Source organism: Nyctereutes procyonoides, unplaced genomic scaffold (assembly GCF_905146905.1).
Source record: "Nyctereutes procyonoides isolate TBG_1078 unplaced genomic scaffold, NYPRO_anot_genome, whole genome shotgun sequence".
In the NCBI taxonomy this organism is placed as follows: domain Eukaryota; kingdom Metazoa; phylum Chordata; class Mammalia; order Carnivora; family Canidae; genus Nyctereutes; species Nyctereutes procyonoides.
In genome coordinates this window covers 2,410,589-2,428,500 of record NW_026575139.1, presented here as the reverse complement: position 1 = coordinate 2,428,500, position 17,912 = coordinate 2,410,589, and the positions used below count along the sequence as shown (strand labels likewise).

Below are 17,912 nucleotides of genomic sequence, written 5' to 3'. Positions count from 1 at the left end.
GTGCCAGCAAGTGCACAAGTGGGGGGACGGGCAGAGGGAAAAGGAGAGAGAGAATTTTAAAATCTTAAGCAGTCTCTGTGCCCCAGCACAGAGGCCAATGTGGGGCTTGATCCCATTACCAGGACCCTGAGATCGTGACCTGAGCCAAAAGTGAATTGGACACTTAACCAACCAAGCCACCCAGGTGCCCATGTACATTTCTCCCCGTACAGGTAGATAAGACTTTCTCTAGCACCAAACAAGAGGGGGACGTTCTCCATTAGATTCACCAAATTGCTCTCTGGAGTAACTGTATTGCTTCAGCCTCCCATCAGGGGTGCATGAGAGTAAGGTACCCACTGGCCAGACTCTAGCCAAAATCTGGTCATGTCACACTTAAATGTTTGCCATTCTGGTGGGTAAAAACATACCTCCTTGTGCTTGGTTCCCCTTTTGTGATCACCAGGGATCTTCTAACATCTGCTAAACTTTCAGGTTAAGGAAGGACATTGAGCCAGAAGAACCCATAGGATGCAGGGGACTTGCAAAAAAGCATCATTTTCTGTATCCACAATGAACAGAATTCATATATTACGTGTTTTATTGGTTTCATCTATTCAACTTTTTGAAAAAGCAGGTAGCTGAGGGGGACCTGGCTGGTTCAGTCAGTAGAAGATCTGAATCTTTTTTTTTTAAGATTTTATTTATTTATTCATGAGAGACACACACAGAGAGAGAGAGAGAGAGAGAGGCAGAGACACAGGCAGAGGGAGGAGCAGGCTCCATGCAGGGAGCCCGACGTGGAACTCGATCCTGGTATCTCGGGATCACGCCCTGAGCTGAAGGCAGATGCTCAACCACTGAGCCACCCAGGCGTCCCGAGCATCTGAATCTTGACGTTGAGGTTGAAAGATTTAGACCCATGTTGTGTGTAGAGATTGCTTTAAAAAAATGAAGTAGGGGCGCCTGGGTGGCTCAGTCCATTGAGTATCTGATCTTGATCTCAGCTGAGGTCTTGCTCTCAGGGTTGTGAGATCTGCCTCATTGAACCACCTAAACCTACTTAAAAAAGAAAACCTTAAAAAAAAAAGCGGGTAGATGATTTATCCTTTTTATTTTCATTCTGATTTTGTTGGTTTTGTTTTTAGATCTGGAATTTAAAAAAAGAACAGTGTTGCTTTTTGGACTAGACTTGAAGCTCTAGAACGTCACTGGACAAGTGTAGAGGCCTTAAAGAACTTTCCTAAGAAGCTAATGTATGTTCCAAGCAGACAGATACACTCGGCAGACCATATGCTCAGCTTGTTGGCTCTGCAATAACATCATGGAATCTTTGTTCAGAGTTTGATGGTGCTATTAATACACTGTGACTCACTCCAAGCTCTGCTTCCTGGAATGTTCTTCCCAGGGAGGTGAAGCAATGTTCCTTCCTATAGAAGAATAATCTGTAATCACACTTTCAAAGGTTTGAGTAGATCTTGAAGGTTTAGCAAGAGAGAACAAAAGCCTCCTAAATTATACAAATTTATTTAAACAAATTGCCATCTACACAGAAAGGAGGAGATGCCAGTCATCTCTGCCAGTTATTCAATCTGGAGCTCTGTATCAGGTGCACTGGGCTGGCGATGGGCACGCTGGGCATGTGCCTTCCTTCGTGGGCACACAGGTGGCAGGGAGACAGGCAGACAGGCCATGAGCTAGTCGTTGAGGGACAGTGGGGAGAGACACCAGAGAGAAAGGGAGACGGTGCAAGGAGGGTGTGGCCAGGGCTTTTCTGAAGGACAGGACAGATCTGGTGAGGCCCGATGCTGCAATTTAGCCTGGTGCAGAGGGACACGGAGACCATTTCGGACAAATTGTTGCTTAATAGGGTCAGGGTTTCTACTTGGGATATGAAAAGTTTTCCCGATAGATGGTGGTGATGGTTGCACAACATTTTGAATGTTCTTAATCCCACTGCGCAGGACACTTAAAACGGTCAAATGTATGTTATGTATATTTTACCACGATTGAAAAACAAGACGAGGGGCACCTGGGTGGCTCAGTCAGTTAGCCTTTGGCTCAGGTTATGATCCTGGGACCCTGGGATCGAGCCCCAAGTAGGGCTTCCCATCCAGGAGGGAGTCTGCTCCTCCCTCTGCACCCCTGCCCCAGCTCCCTCTCTCAAATAAATAAATAAAATCTTAAAAATAAAAATAGAAGAAAAACAGGATGATCCCAAGCAGAAGGGGTTTGGGTGTGTGAAGTCCTTGAGAAAGAGCAGCTGTTAGTTTGGGTTGCTGATCTGTGTTCTGGGGACACCCCCTGCCGCTGGGCTCAGCCATTCACACGCTTCACATGGGCTCTTGACCAGGGAAGCTGGTGCGGGAAGGGGCCGGGTCTGCAGCCGGTGCCCAGGGAGTGAGCGCTGGGAGACGCTGTCTGTCTGTCTGTCTGTGCTTCCAGTGCTTAATGATCACGTGACCACCCAGCACTCCACTTCTCTCATCTCCCAAGAGGGATTGATAATGACCCCATCCTCAGAAGATTCCAGACTCGACCGAGAACCCATAAGGATCGTCGTTGCAGCCGGCTGGCGGGTGTGCAGGGGCACAGACACCAATTCCTTCTACTTCATGTGTGTTAAAATATAGAACATGAAATGTACCATTTTGACCCCTTTTAAGAGTACAGTCCAGGGGCATTAAGTACATTCCCAGCGCTGTGCGGCCCTCACCGATCCTTCCCCAGAATGTTTTCATCTTCCCAAACCAACCTCTGCCCGCGGCGCCAGCCTGGGTCTCTCCATCTGACCACCGTCGGGACCTCAGAGGCGGGCAACCCCCCGGCGCTGGCGCTTCGTTACTCGGCATAACATCTTCAACATCATCTACGACGTTTATCCATGTTGTTCCCGTTTCAGACTTTTTTTTTTTTAGGATTTTTATTTATTTATTCATGAGAGACAGAGAGAGAGGCAGAGACACAGGCAGAAGGAGAAGCAGGCTCCCTGCTGAACAGGGAACCTGACACAGGACTCGATCCCAGGACCCTGAGATCATGACCCAGGTTGAAGGCAGACGCTTAACTGACTGAGCCACCCAGGCCCCCAAAGCTGTTATTTTTTAAACGTAGAGTGACTACAGGGGTCCCACAAAAAATTATCATACCATCCAGCGATTTCACTTCCACGTATATACTCAGAAGTGAAAGAAGGACTTGAACAGACATGTGTCCACCTGTGTTTATGGGAACATTACTCACAGCGGCCAAGAGGTAGAAACAACCCAAACATCCATCGATGGGATGAAGGGGTAGACAACAGGTGGTCCACCCCTATAACGGCATAGTGCTCAGGATTAACAGGGAAGGAAAGTCTGAAATGGGGTACCTGGGTGGCTCCGTGGGAGCCTTTCCCCTCTGCCTGTGTCTCTGCCTGTCTTTCTGTCTCTCATGAATAAATAAATAAAATCTTAAAATAAAAACAAACTTCCAGGGACACACATGGGTGGCTCAGCAGTTGAGCGTCTGCCTTCAGCCCAGGGCATGATCCCAGGATCGAGTCCCCACCTTGGGCTCCCTGCAGGGAGCCTGCTTCTCCTCCTGCCTGTGTCTCTACCTCTCTCTGTGTCTCTCATGAATAAATAAAATCTTTTTAAAAATAAGATAAATAGGGGCGCCTGGGTGGCTCAGTCAGTTGGGTGTCCACCTTTGGCTCAGGTCACGATCTCAGGGTCCTGGGATCCATCCCTGCATCAGGCTCCCTGCTCAGTGAGGAGTCTGCTTCTCCCTCTGCCTCTGGCCTTTTCCCCTGCTGGTGTGCTCACTCTTAAATTTTTTAAAAAGTAAAACTACCAGCTTTGAAAAAAATAATGGCTTTGAGTTAAAATTCATATACGATACAGTTCATCTACTTATTTATTTAAGATTTTATTTATTCATTCATGAGAGACACACACAGAGAGGCAGAGACACAGGCAGAGGGAGGAGCAGGCTCCATGCAGGGAGCCCGACGTGGGACTCGATCCCGGGGCTCCGGGATCACGCCCTGGGCCGAAAGCAGATGCCAAACCAGGGGCCCCCAGGCGTCCCTGTCCTTATTTGTTTTAAAGACTTGAGAGCATTTTATGCAACCATCACAATTTCAGACCATTCTGATCATCTCAAGAAATTCTGTGCCCGTTAGCAGTCACTCCTCAGCGCCTCCCTGCATCCCTGGCAACCATGCATCTTCTGTCTCCATGGATTTGCCTGCTCTGGAAATTTCATATAAATGGGATCATACAACAAACCGGTGGCCTTTTGTGACTGGATTTAAAATATATATATTTTATTTACTCACTCATGATAGAGAGAGAGAGGCAGAGACACAGGCAGGAGAAGCAGCAGGCTCTATGCAAGGAGCCCGACACGGGACTTGATCCCGGGACTCCAGGATCACACCCTGGGCCAAAGGCAGACGCTAAACTGCTGAGCCCCCCAGGGAGCCACCCAGGGATCCCCTTGTGACTGGATTTTTTTCACTTAGCATATTGTCGAGTTTCATCAAAGAGTGGCATGGATACAGCTCTCTTTATGGCAAGAACACATATTTGGGAGAATACTCCATTGTACAGGTCACCACATCTTGGTTTCTCTGCTCATCTGTTGATGGACATGTGGGTTGTTCCCACCTTTTGGCTTTTATGAATAATGCTATGAAAATGTGTGCGCGCGTTTTTGTGGACGTTTTCATCTCTCCTGGGCAGGCGCCTAGTGGTGGAGTCGCTGGACTCCGTGGTAAGTCTGTTTAATTTTTAGAGGAACTGCCCGACTGTCTTCCAGAAAAGCACCGCTCCACATCCCGGGCGGCCGTGTGGAGTTCCGATTCCTGCACGTCCTCATCAACACTTAGTCTCTCTCCCTCTACTGTTGCGCATGTTCAGGGAATTCCAAAATAAAACTTAGAAAAAGATGGAAGAAGTTAGAAACTTAGTGTTTGCAAACTACAGTGCTCTGGCCAATCCATCAACAAATGTTTGATTGCCCGCCACCGGCCAGATGCTCCGCCCTACACATTTGGGATCGTGAACGTCCGTAATTCAAACTCAGGACCAGTCGGATGGGCTCTGCCTTGAACTGCCATCCTAGGAAGCAGAGCCAAGCCTGGCACCTTCATCCCTGCGCTGGGTCCCTGGCAGGTACAGGGAGACGGCCGAGGGGAAGCTGGCGAGCTCTCACCCTCCACTGGCCTCCCTCTGCAGGTGGGACACGGGCTAGTGCGGAGTAAGGGCCACCGGGGACAAAGATGAGGCCACTCAAGGAACAAGATGGTGGAACCGCCCTACCAGTTCCCGGTAGGACACTTCACTCAAGAAGTGGGCACAGGCCCATTCTGAAGAGGCTGCCCACGGGCTACCGCCTTCCCACCAGGTGCATTGGCGGCCAGAGGCTCCGTCCAGGCCATGGCTAATGACCAGTGTCCAGGGTCCGTGGTTACCCACTGTCACCCCGCCAGCTCTCTCCTCACTCGGCCTGTGTACGGGTCCCATCCGCAGGCCGCATGTCCAGGGTCTCAAACCTGGTCACGCACTCTCATCCCCTCTCCTTTGTGGAGATCAGGTCAGCATTATGTCAGCAGGACGCCCCTCCTAGAAGCTTCCCCAGACCTTGCCTCACCAGCAGAGCCCAGCCTTGCTGTGCTGGTGCCACAGCGGGAGTCCGAGGCCTTCCTTCATGCTGGTGCCATGGCGTAGCTGGCCTTCCGCCATGACGCCGTTTCTTCAGTGTGGCCATGGAGCCAGACTGGGCTAAGTTCTTGGTGGCTTTGCATACAAACTCAGTGAATAGGTGCCTGGGAGGAATTACTAAAAACTGGCAAGACTGAGAGATGAGGAGGGCAGAGGTCATGGAGAAACAGCTTGGTTACACCCAGAGGAGTGTGTGGTACCGGAGAGCTCCTAGGACAGGAAGGAACGGCCCTGAGAAGAGGAGCGTCCTTGCAAGTAAAAGTGGCATCTGTGAAGCCGACTCCCTAGAAAGTGCCAGGACAGCTCCTCCAAGCATCGTTTCTAATTTTCAATCCAGGTCGGAGGCGTGGGAGGCCCAGTGACTCGCTCAAGGTCGCTTCTGAACACCATTAGACCACCTTCCATATATATATATATATTTTAGTAATCTCTACGCTCAACGTGGGGCTTGAACTCAAAAGTCACTTGCTTTTCTGAGCTAGCCAAGTGCCCCCCATGCTTGTTTTCATTTGCTATTTTACACACACCATTAAGATCCACCCAATTTTAAGATCCATCCGTGGATTTTAAGAGTCACTGCAGTCATCACTTCATCAGGCTTCTGACTGCCCCCCCCCCCCAGATCCCCCTCTTGGCCCTCTGCAGTCAATCCCCACCAGGATTTCTGGCCCTGGGCAACCTATTGCCCACCTCCTGCCTTTCCTAGAACTGTATGAAGATGCAACTGGGGGCGCCTGGGTGGCTCAGGCGGTGAAGCGCCTGCCTTCAGCTCAGGGGGCTCCCTGCTCAGCGGGGACTCTGCTTCTCTCCTGCCACTCCCCACCGCTCATTTTCACTCAAGTAAATAAAACTTAAAAAATGGTATCAGAGTATGGAGTTTGTTGGGTCTGTTTCTTCACCGAATGCTAAGACTTCTGACAAGAATCCAGAGCCAGGAGCGCGCTCTCACGCTCTCGTCTCCCAATTCCACTCAGCAGCTTTTTTGGTTGTCAACAGGTCCTGCAAAGACCTTTAAAAAAAGGTTTCTAGGGGCGCCTGGGTGGCTCAGTGGTTGAGCGTCTGCCTTTGACTCAGGTCGTGATCCTGGGATCAAGTCCCACATGGGGCTCCCTGCATGGAGCCGGTTTCTCCTCCCTCTTCCTGTATCTCTGCCTCCCTCTGTGTGTCTCTCATGAATAAAATCTTAAAAAAAAATTAAAAAAAAATGTTTCTATTGGGCAGCCCTGGTGGCTCAGTGCGTGATCCCAGGGTCCCAGGATCGAGTACCACATCGGGCTCCCTACATGAAGCCTGCTTCTCCCTCTGCCTGTCTCTCATGAATAAATAAGATCTTCAAAAGAAAAAAAAAAAGGTGTCTATTCGGTACACTACTATGAATAATTTCTTTTTAAGAGAGTGAGCTGGGGGCAGGGGCAGAGGGAAAGGGGAGAACAAGTAGACTCCCCCTTGAGCCTGATTCGGGCCTTGATGTCATGACTGAGGGTCATGACCTGAGCCAAAATCAAGAGCCAGCCACTTAGGCTGCACAAACCACTAAGGCCCCCAGATGCCCCTGAATTACTTTTGAAAGATGTGACAACTCTTGGGACGGTGACGGAAGTTCAGGAGGTTTCTGTATGTTGAACTTAAGGACGTTGCTGGAGTCCAGCATTCTCACTGCAGCTCTGCAGCTGCCTTGCTGGTCGCCTCCCCGCGGAGGGCCCGTAGCTGGGAGCCTTCACTCCTCTGCCCTCCTCAACGGGACCGCACCAGTTTCAGGAGGGGTGAAGCACCACGAGTTGAGGCTACCATGGTCTCGCGTCAGCTGGCTCCACTCCCCCCCCCTACAGTGTCTAGCGTCCATCTCTTGGCCCAGGTTCCAAGCAGGCTACCTGGGTGATGGCTCCAGATGCACGGTTGGTACATGCTGATCCGCTTCAGGTGCTCAGACTCAGTGGGGAGGTCACTCGCACGGGTCCTCCGTGGATTCCCTCACGGGTCTACAGCAACCTTCAGCATTCTCACTGGACTCCGGGAACATGGAACAAACTTCCCCTTTGCCCTTCTTGGCATTCGTTTTCTGGTAAACCTCACACTTCCTCTTGGGTGGTAGCATGTCTAAGAACGGTAGAAAGACTGGGCCTTGGAAGTGAACCTGGACTCAAAACACGACCCCTGAAACGGAAACAATTCCTGTGTGGCTGAGGAGGGTACCTCTGAGAGGGCTTTACTGATTAACGGATTACCACTCACCAAGCACTCAGGGCCTGCAGAGCGCCAGGGAACCAGCCTCGCCCCCCAGGACACAAGGCTCCCAAGTTCTCTCCCAGCCCGCTCCCCCAGGTTAACACGGTCATGGCTTAGATGGGACCTTAGCCTCCAAGTCAGACCTGCTACCACCACCCACTTCCCAGGAACATGCTATTTTAGGATTGGCCATTGCTGCCCCTGCCCCAAGCTGGTTGGTTCTTAAAACCTGAGCTCAAGGGGCAGCCTGGTAGGCTCAGCGGTTTGGCACCTGCTGTCAGCCCAGGGCCTGATCCTGGAGTTCCAGATCGAGTCCCAGGTCAGGCTCCCTGCATAGAGCCTGCTTCTCCCTCTGTGTCTAGGGTCTCTCACTAATAAAATCTTTAAAAAAAAACAAAAAACACACACCTGAGCTCAAGCTCCCCCACCTCAGCACCTGCTGCTCACAGGAGTCTCAGCCACCCCTCCACAGAGCTCACCTGAGACTCAGTAAAGAACCAGGGAGTAAGGATTTCAGGTGGGGCGGCAGTAAGGAGATTTGGTAAAGAACTCAGATATTCAGGAGGCTGAGGTATTAAGGAACTATATTTAGGACATAAAGCAGGTTTTACAAATACTACAAAAAAAAGCAGCTTGGACATGAAAACCCTAAGAAGAAAATAATTATCTGTGAGGAACTGGAACACAGGACACAGAGGATGCACGTTGTGGGACGCTCCCCAGTATGCTCACCACCCCGCGGCTGTCACTGGAGCCCACACTGCAAGGTCGCTAAGACTTCAGGGCGTCAACGTCTGCCACCTCCCTCATCCCTAACACATGCCAACACTAAAGTTTTTACATCCTGCGGCTGCCCTGTCATCTAGAATGCCCACTCCCCCCCCAAACAAAACATTTTCACAGAACTTTTTTTAATTTGTTTGTATTTGTTACAACCTCTTAAAGCAGAATGTGACTTGAGCACTACACATTTTCACTCACAAAACTTGTGGAGTTACTTCTTGAACAGCTTTACAACACGCCTAAGGAGGCTTAGAATTTCGCTACTCTAAACAACGCTCTTCTTTGGAAAACAAGCCCTATCCGTGGCTACTCCCATCCAGTTGGTTCAGTTTCACTATAGTTTCTAGAGGCCTGGTACATGCAGTTGAGAACTACAAGGGACAGAAGGTTTAAAAAGTAGATCCTAGAAGGTCAAAGTTGTTTTAACCAGTATTTCTTCTTTTACATATCAAAGTACAACTCGGAACACCTCAGTGACAAAAACACTTGGGTCTTACTACGGAATCCACACTTGAGACCACACGGCTAACATTAGGTTACGTACACCTTACAACATAGGTTACCTTGTCCGGTTAAAATAAGCCAGCATGGGACTAGGAAAGAAAAACTAGCCGAGCTTTAGTTCCTACACGTCACAGTATCACACTCAAACAGAAAGAAATCTTATCTTCCCCTTAAGTAGCTATATTGTCATGCCTTACAGATTCTTAAAATGTTAACAAAAATAAAGAAAAACATCCTTGAAAATATATTATCAGAGGGAATGAAGATAAAGTATTGAATACATATACAAGTAATTCTCAGGACAGCACTTAATCGACTTCTTCCATGCGTGACGTGTCGTCATCACCTTCGAGGGGCGGCATCTCCTCACTCACTGCAGCACTGCTATCATCAGCTGTGGGGTCGTCTTCGTCGATACCTGTTTGGACACAAAGCCCTCTCATTGAATTTCCCGAAGCCAGCTAATTAATGAGCCTAACAGTGGGCCTATACCTAACTTCAAAGGCTGAGCAATTCCCTGGGGGTGAAAACCACTTCCGTTTTTTAGCCTTTCTGATCAAAAAGCCCTATAACATCCTTAGGAGAAAACTTTAAGAGGTCACCCAAACCGGGTCTGACACCCCCCAGTATTGTTTCAGGAGCCAAAGGTCACACACCACTGCATCATGGGAAGCTTACCGAGCCCAAGCTTGATCATCCTGTAGATCCTGTTAGCATGTGTCTGGGGATCTTCCAGACTGAAGCCGGAGGACAGGAGAGCGGTTTCATAGAGCAGGATGACCAGATCTTTCACAGACTTGTCATTCTTGTCGGCCTCTGCCTTCTGCCGTAAGGTCTCGATGATGGAGTGGTCAGGGTTTATCTCCAGGTGCTTCTTTGCTGCCATGTAACCCATGGTGGAGTTGTCTCTTAAGGCTTGGGCCTTCATGATTCTCTCCATATTTGCCGTCCAGCCATATGTGCTTGTGACAATGCAGCACGGGGAGGTCACCAATCGGTTTGACACGACCACCTGTAACCAAAGCATGAGGTGAGAAATGGACCTGGGAAGATTCTGCTGTTCTAACTTCTCATTTTTCAGTACCTCTATCCGCTTTATTAAAATGAAACCTAAGGACTCCAAGTACTGTGTTCACGAATCAAGAAACACCACCTACAAACTTAGGTACCTAGAACTTTCTTCCTCCACATCCTAACTCTTCCCAGGTCTTAACAAAAACTGTTGAGTTTTCTCAAAGTAGAAAAACCTAATTTTCTATTTGTATAGAAATTAAGAAAAACCTATGGAGAAGCTTGGGAAACCCCCACGGGCACTCCACAGAACAGCCCACCAGCAGGAGACCCAGGCACACTGAAGCACTGTTCTCACACACCTTTTCTACTTTTTTCTCCAAGATGTCCTTCATGATCTTGCACAGATTTTCAAACTTTGTTTTTTTCTCCTCCTGTTTCTTCTTCTCTTCTTCGTCTTCTGGAAGTTCCAAACCCTCTTTGGTGACTGACACCAATGTCTTCCCCTCAAATTCCTTAAGCTGTTGGACACAGTACTCATCGATGGGTTCGATCATATAGATCACTTCCAGGCCATGCTTCCGAAGACGCTCCACAAAGGCAGAGTTTGCTACCTGGTCCTTGGTCTCACCTGAGGTGTAGGTAGAAAAGTTAACAGAACTTTAATAGGAAATAGTTTCATTTCCTTTAGACTTGTACTTGGTCTAGCCAGACCTAACCACACAAGGGAGCCCAGCCCACATGGTCCTGCCTAGGCTAGTCCCTACAGACTGACGTGTAAGGCACGTGTGTGTAAGAATAAGCCGATTGTACACCTGTTCTTACCTGTGATGTAATAGATGTGTTTCTGGTTTTCCTTCATTCTAGTGCAATAATCCTTGAGAGAAACCATCTCATCACCAGAAGCCGATGTGTAGTACCTTAACAGCTCTGACAGCTTCTTCCGATTTTGAGAATCTTCATGTATTCCCAGCTAGAAGAGAACATTAGCTTTGAATTTTCTCTGCATTGAAAAAAAATCGCTTAAAATTTGACAAAACACAAGGACAACCACTCCTAAGGATCAAATGTGTTTTACACCTACCTTGATGTTTTTCGAGAACTGCTCGTAAAACTTTTTGTAGTTCTCTTTGTCTTCAGCCAGTTCGGTGAAAAGTTCCAAGCACTTTTTGACCAAATTTTTTCTGATAACTTTCAAAATTTTGCTTTGCTGCAACATCTCACGGGAAATATTTAGAGGAAGATCTTCAGAGTCCACCACACCTCTAATGAAGTCTGGAAAAAAAAAAAACACAAAGTCATCCTAAAAACGAAACCTACAAATACATAAACGCAAAAAAAAAAAAAAACCCAAAAAAACAAAAACAACAACACAACAAAAACAAAACCCAAAGACAATCTCGTGCCCCAAATGCTTGAAACTCAAATCCAGAAGAGATTCACCACGGGGCGGGACAGAGCCTCCCATCTAGCCACACTTACTCAGATACTCGGGGATCAGCTCCTCGCAGTTATCCATAATGAAAACTCTGCGAACGTACAGCTTAATATTGTTCTTTTTCTTTCTGTTCTCGAATAGGTCAAAGGGAGCACGTCTTGGCACAAAGAGAAGGGCTCTGAACTCCAGCTGTCCTTCAACTGAAAAATGCTGTAAAAATATACACGGGAAGTCATCAAGGGACACTGCAACCAACCGTCCCTGACGGCTACCTTGCCTGACCACCCACAGGCTCTGTCCCAGAACTTCCAGCACTTTCAGGGCTGGAATGACCAAGCCCTAGGCAGCACCCACACCCCAACCACCTCAGGTGACCTGGAGGGTAGACTAGGTCTAAAGCACTGGGTGCTCACCTTCACTGCCAAGTGATCTTCCCAGTCATTGGTCAAGCTCTTATAAAATTCCCCATATTCTTCGTTGGTGATGTCGTCAGGGTTCCTGGTCCAAATAGGCTTGGTTTTGTTCAGCTCTTCCTGGTCAATGTACTTCTCCTTGATCTTCTTCTTTTTCTTCTTGTCTCCATCCTTCTTTTCCTCCTCCTCCTCATCCGAACCAACATCTTCTATTTCAGGTTTGTCATCAGACTCTTTCTCTTCCTTTTCTTTTTCTTCCTCTTTCTCCTCCTTTTCTTCAGCCTCATCGTCACTGACTTCTTTATCACGTTCCTTCTCCACCTTCCAAAGAAAAGGCAAAAATCACATCACCTCTGCATCCTGGAGCTGAAACACGCTCTGAATGCAGCGTGGGCACTTACACCAAAGCCTAAAATACCGAAGTAACAAGTATTTAGCAGCCAACATTTAATGTCTCTAAACCACCGTGTGGACATTGACATAATTTTTCTCACTAATCAAGTCAATGCCAAGTTCAAATCTTTCATCCATAGATCTAATAAGTAGTAATTTTAATTCACTAGTTTCAGACTCTACTACACCCCATGTGGACACTCACAAAGAGAGTAATGGGGTAGCCAATGAACTGAGAATGTTTCTTCACAATCTCCTTTATCCTCCTCTCCTCCAGATACTCAGTCTGGTCTTCCTTCAGATGCAAGATAACCTTTGTTCCACGACCCATAGGTTCACCTGTAAAGGGGTAAATGGACTCAGTTTCAATCTGAATGAGCAAATTTAACGTATCTGGGATTAAAAAAAAAAAAAAAAACTCCACAATCCCGCTCTCCACACCACATGCAACAATTTCAGAGCAACTTTACCACGTGGGGTTTAGTTATACCAGAGCAGTTCACCACCTGACCTGACTGCAGAAACCAGAGGCTCCTTGCTACAGTCACGTGCTACGTGCCACCACCCCGCTCCCTCCAGGACAGGAGGGAGCAAACACGTTTTTGCCAATCCCACAGCATCTCCAGCCCCCTCCCCTCCGCCCCCACGACCGAGTGACCCAGGAAGCCGTTCTGATGCGCACCTGTATCCGTCCTAACCGTGAACGACCCTCCAGCCGAAGACTCCCAGGCATACTGCTCGTCGTCGTTATGCTTGGTGATCACCGTCACTTTCTCAGCCACCAGGTAGGCAGAATAAAACCCGACGCCAAACTGGCCAATCATGGAAATATCTGCGCCAGCCTGCAAAGCCTCCATGAACGCCTTGGTCCCCGACTTGGCGATGGTACCCAGGTTATTGATCAGGTCGGCCTTGGTCATGCCAATGCCGGTGTCCACGATGGTAAGGGTTCGATCTTGCTTGTTCGGAATGAGGTTAATGTGCAGCTCCTTCCCAGAATCTAGCTTACTGGGATCGGTCAAGCTCTCGTATCTGATTTTGTCCAAAGCCTATTAAGCAAGCAGCGAGCGGTTGAGTCGGGCGCTCCCGGGGAGCGGGGGAGGGGAGGAGGGGAGGGCTCCGCCGCAGGCCGCGACCCCCGCTCCCCGGCAGCCCCACTTACGTCCGACGAGTTGGAAATCAGCTCCCGGAGGAAGATCTCCTTGTTCGAGTAGAACGTGTTGATGATGAGGGACATCAACTGGGCGATCTCCGCCTGGAAGGCGAACGTCTCCACCTCCTCCTCCTCCATCGGCTGATCCTGGGTCTGGGTTTCCTCCGGCATCTGCAAGGGCCGCGGGGCCGGTTAGGCGCCCCCGTCCCCCCCCCCCGCCCCCGCGCCCCCAGCCCGGTCCTTCCGCAGGCCCGCACCCGCCGGGCCCGAGCCGGGGGCCGCCGACAAAGGATGACCTCATTTCCAGCTGCGACAACGAGGGCCGTGCGCACGCCGCCGCCGGGCGCCGCAGGCCCGCGGGGACCCCCCGCCCAGCGCCCCCCGCCCCCGGCGCCCCCCGCGCCCCCCGCGCCCCCGGCGCTGCGGCCCGGCCGCCCGGGGTCCCGCCCGCGGGGGTCGGGGTCGAGGCCGCAGTAGGCCCGAGGCCTCCCCCGCCGAGCGCTCGGCCGCGCCGCCCCGCGGGGCCCGGAGGCTCCAGGAGGCCCCCCCCGCGCCGCGGCCCCCCCACCCCGCGGGGCCCGACCCCCGGCGCCCTCCGGGGACCCCCCCGGACCGCCCCCTCACCTCGGCTACAGGACCGCACGGGCTCCGCGACGACGCAGCACCAGGACGCAGAAGCAACTGGCGCGCCGCCCCCGCGCTTCCCTTATATAGACGCGGGCCCGCCCGGCGCGCGGCGCCTTTTCCAGAAGCCTCCCGAACCTTCCGGAAGAACCCTCCCCAACCGCCGCCGCGGCCGCGCGCCTGCGCCTGCGCCCTGGCCGCGGCCCCGCCCCTCTCCCGGCCGCGCGCGGGCTCGCCCCGAGCGCCCCACCCCCGACGCCGCCCCGCGCGTCCCCGCGCCGGCCTCAGTGCGCCGGCGCAGCCCGGAACTCTCGCGAAGGTCTCGCGCCGTCCGGGGCCGCCGTCTGCAGCGCGGCTCGCGCCGGGGCCCTGCCCCCACCCCGGCCCTGCGCCGCCAGCGAGGCGCGCGGGCGCACTGGCGCCTCCCAGGCCGCCCTCGCTGCTTCCGCCGCGGGAGCGCGGTGCTCCCAGACCGTGTCCCCCACCAGCGTAGTGTGCACGCTTCGGGGCCCCCGCGCACGGCCGCCCCAGCACAGTCGGGGGCTGCCCCGGGGAGGGGCAGCGCTGGGAGGGCGGATCCAGGGGCACAGTCGGGGGCTGCACCCGGGGCCCCGGGGCAGGTGCGGGGCTGGGAGGGCGGACCCAGGGGTCACAGTCGGGGTCTGCACCCGGGGCAGGTACGGGGCTGGGCGGGCGGATCCAGGGGTCACAGTCGGGGTCTGCACCCGGGGCAGGGGCAGGGGCAGGTGCTGGCTGGGAGGGCGGATCCAGGGGCTCGAGGAGCGGAGCGGGGTCGCCCCGCATCTGAACGCCCGGGCGGCGATCAGAGAGGCTGGGACTGGGGGTCAGGTGTAGGGCGCTCCATCTCTCTGGCCGGGGCAGCGATTCTGGGTTCAGAGCCCTGGAAGTGGGGCAACAGGTGCCTGCCAGGCCTGCTTCAGGGGTGCGGAGACGCCAGCCCCTGGCCGCGTGTGGGGCGGGGGCCGGCCTGTGCGCAATCCCTGGTTTCTGCCTTGGCCTGGGGGGAGCCCCGGACCGCGGGGGGATGTTTGGACCAGGGGAGCCCCAGGGACCTCCAGGGGGCCGGTCCTGAGGGCGGGACGAGGGGCATCCCTGCCTGCCCCCTTGGCAGCGGAATCTCCAGACCTGCAGGCCGCTGCTTGGATTTGGGGGCTGGTCCTTCTTTTAGGGTGCACCGTGGGCAAGGGAAAGTTCTGAAGTGGCCACACAGACCCCCAAATTCTCCATCCTTTGGGGATTTCTACCTGCTGTGCGCCCGTGTTTAGGAGAGTGCAGTGATTCATCACCCATGTAGCCACACCCAGCGCTCATCTCAAGCGCCCTCCTTAATACCTATCGCCCTACCTGCCTTTGGGTTGCCCTAAAACCCTGTCCTTGGCACTAGCCTGGAGTTCCAGGATCACTGAACTACTGCGTGCTCACACAGCACACCTGCCGCGATTTTGTAAAGTCCATCTTCTTTACTGCCCATTTTTCATAATTTGGGGTCTTCATGGGAAGCATCTAGCTCACCTTTGGGGGGATTAACTCTCCAAAAGCCAGTTTCTAAAGAACAATGGCAGATGAGAGACCCGAGAATCTCGGAGGAGAGGGGCCCTTAGACACCACATGGCTTCATGTTTGAGGACCCCACTCCCACCCCCGGCCTGGAGCTCCGCGTGTTCCCATAAACCTCGCCGTGCCTTGGGCTCCTTTGTCGCTAGCTCCTCCCACCATTGATCCTCCTCCAGCTCCTCCCAATACTCCAGCCTCCACTACCCAGCCCCCCACGAACAATCTGGAAGCTCCTTACGTTGTAAACAAACCTGTCTGAACCCTCCTTCACCCCTCCTCTCCGGGGAAACCCAGCATTTCCAGGAACAGGGTTTTCAAACTGGGGCTTGGGCACCCATCAGGACTGTGTGAAATCAACGCAGGGCTTCCTAACGAGCATTCACATCGGAAAAACAGGACGGAAACTTCCAGCCACGTGGGCAGGGGAGGCGGGCGTTGTGCGTTTGCTGAGGCACCTGGTAGCTGCGTTTCTGCCCCCAGCTGCACCTGGCAGCCCTCGCCGGCGGGTTTTCCCTGCAACCTGGGCTGGAGGCGGGGTGGGGAGGAGGGGGAGCGTGGGGCGTGCGGGCCCTGCACCTGCACCCCGCGCCCGCCAGCCGCACCCCTGCCCCGCGGACCGGGGCGCCTGCCCCGCTTCTCCCTTTCCACCCCACTTTTGTCCTGATCCTGGAAGTTTAGGATTTCTTGTAGGTGGGCCATTCAGAGCCCCAGCTGTGAACCTCTCCGCTTCCAGAGCCTTCCCCAGCCTGCGCTCCACAAACTTGCCCCAGGGCCGCTCCGGAAAGCTCCCTTCCCCAGCTGGCCCAGTTCTAACAGCCCCTCCCGCCGGGCCTCCGGGCTTCCCGCGCTCTCCCGCCCGCCTTAGAACCTTCTCGGCCTGCCCCCGCCCCACGCCCCTGACCGGTGACTACATTCCAGGGTAAGCACCGCGCCTTCCCTGAGGCCTGTGCCTCCCCCCCCCCCCACCCGCTGCGGTCCTCCTGCCTGCGGGCTGCTCCTCCCCGGCCTCGGTCCCTGCACACTTGCCCCCTTTTGAGCCTTTCTCTGGAGCTCCTGGGATGATGTCTTGCTGCAGATGGTGCACAGAGGAGCCTAGTGCCACACCTGGACACTGAGCTCTCTGCCCCACTTACCTGCTCTTCTTCCAGGACTGGCTATCAAGTGATGACACCACCACCTTCTAGAACCCTCTAGAACCCCCAAGCATCCCCACGGGGGATCTGGCAGGAGCCTTGCCATTTCCGCCTCCTAAATACCTCTTGAAGCCATCTGCTTCTTTTCCCCCTTCATGCTCCACTTCCTTCCCCCACAGCCGCTGCCACCACCACCAGCAGCTCACCTACACCTCCGTAGCTCCCTGACTGCGCCCGTCTCCGCCCTGTAGCCAGGTTGGCCTTCGAGAACACAGATCCCATCCTAGCAATGCTCTCTTCCACAACCTCCCCAAACCCTCACGGACACCCGGCATTCCCGAAGAAAGACAGACCATCGCCTTACCCAGGCTTACGGCCCCCGCAGGACACCCCACCCTCCTATTTGTCTCTGCTCTCTGTGCTCCCTGTCATCTTTTTATTTTTTACTTATTTATTGTAAAAAATCATTTATTCACAAGAGACACAGAGGCAGAGACACAGGCAGAGGGAGAAGCAGGCTCCATGCAGGGAGTCTGATGCGGTACTTGATCCCAGGACCCTGAGATCACGCCCTGAGCCGAAGGCAGATGCTCACCTGCTGAGCTGCCCAGGTGCCCCACCCTGTCATCTTTTTAAACTTCACTCTGCGAACTAGCCCAGAGGGCTGTGCACATGCTGTTCCTTTGGCCTGGACACCATTCCCTTTCTTTTTCTTTTCATTAATATCCCAGTGGATGTTCAGCCCCCTTGGGTCCCTTCCCACCTCGACTGGCCTCCTACCAGGGCCAATCCCCTTGTATAAATAGGTTCAGGGGCACCTGGGTGGCTCAGTGGGTCCTGCATGAAGCCTGCTTCTCCCTCTGCCTGTGTCTCTGCCTCTCTCTCTGAATCTCTCATGAATAAATAAATAAATAAAATATTTAAAAATAATAATAGGGATCCCTGGGTGGCGCAGCAGTTTGGCGCCTGCCT

At 52.8% G+C, this 17,912-nt stretch overlaps 1 protein-coding gene across 1 annotated transcript; it reads right to left on the bottom strand.

Annotated features, from left to right (window-relative positions):
• Window positions 1–8,480: 8,480 nt before the first annotated feature.
• Window positions 8,481–14,392, bottom strand: HSP90AA1 (heat shock protein 90 alpha family class A member 1). Its single transcript, XM_055304449.1, has 11 exons — window positions 14,233–14,392; window positions 13,618–13,779; window positions 13,138–13,504; window positions 12,661–12,794; window positions 12,063–12,383; window positions 11,694–11,859; window positions 11,296–11,486; window positions 11,037–11,184; window positions 10,574–10,842; window positions 9,879–10,212; window positions 8,481–9,618 (listed from the first exon to the last, which is right to left on the bottom strand). The coding sequence occupies exons 2-11, from the start codon at window positions 13,777–13,779 to the stop codon at window positions 9,509–9,511; spliced, it is 2,202 nt and encodes a 733-aa protein (XP_055160424.1). The 5' UTR covers window positions 14,233–14,392; the 3' UTR covers window positions 8,481–9,508.
• Window positions 14,393–17,912: the final 3,520 nt, after the last annotated feature.

Bases quoted from the DNA above. Each gene is read 5' to 3' on its own strand.
- HSP90AA1 (XM_055304449.1), bottom strand. From the start codon at position 13,779: ATGCCGGAGGAAACCCAGACCCAGGATCAGCCGATGGAGGAGGAGGAG. The intron at 12,795-13,137 runs GTGCGCATCAGA...ACCCCTTTACAG, and splicing joins CACGGTTAGGACGGATACAG to GTGAACCTATGGGTCGTGGA. The intron at 12,384-12,660 runs GTGAGTGTCCAC...TTTCTTTGGAAG, and splicing joins GCTACCCCATTACTCTCTTT to GTGGAGAAGGAACGTGATAA.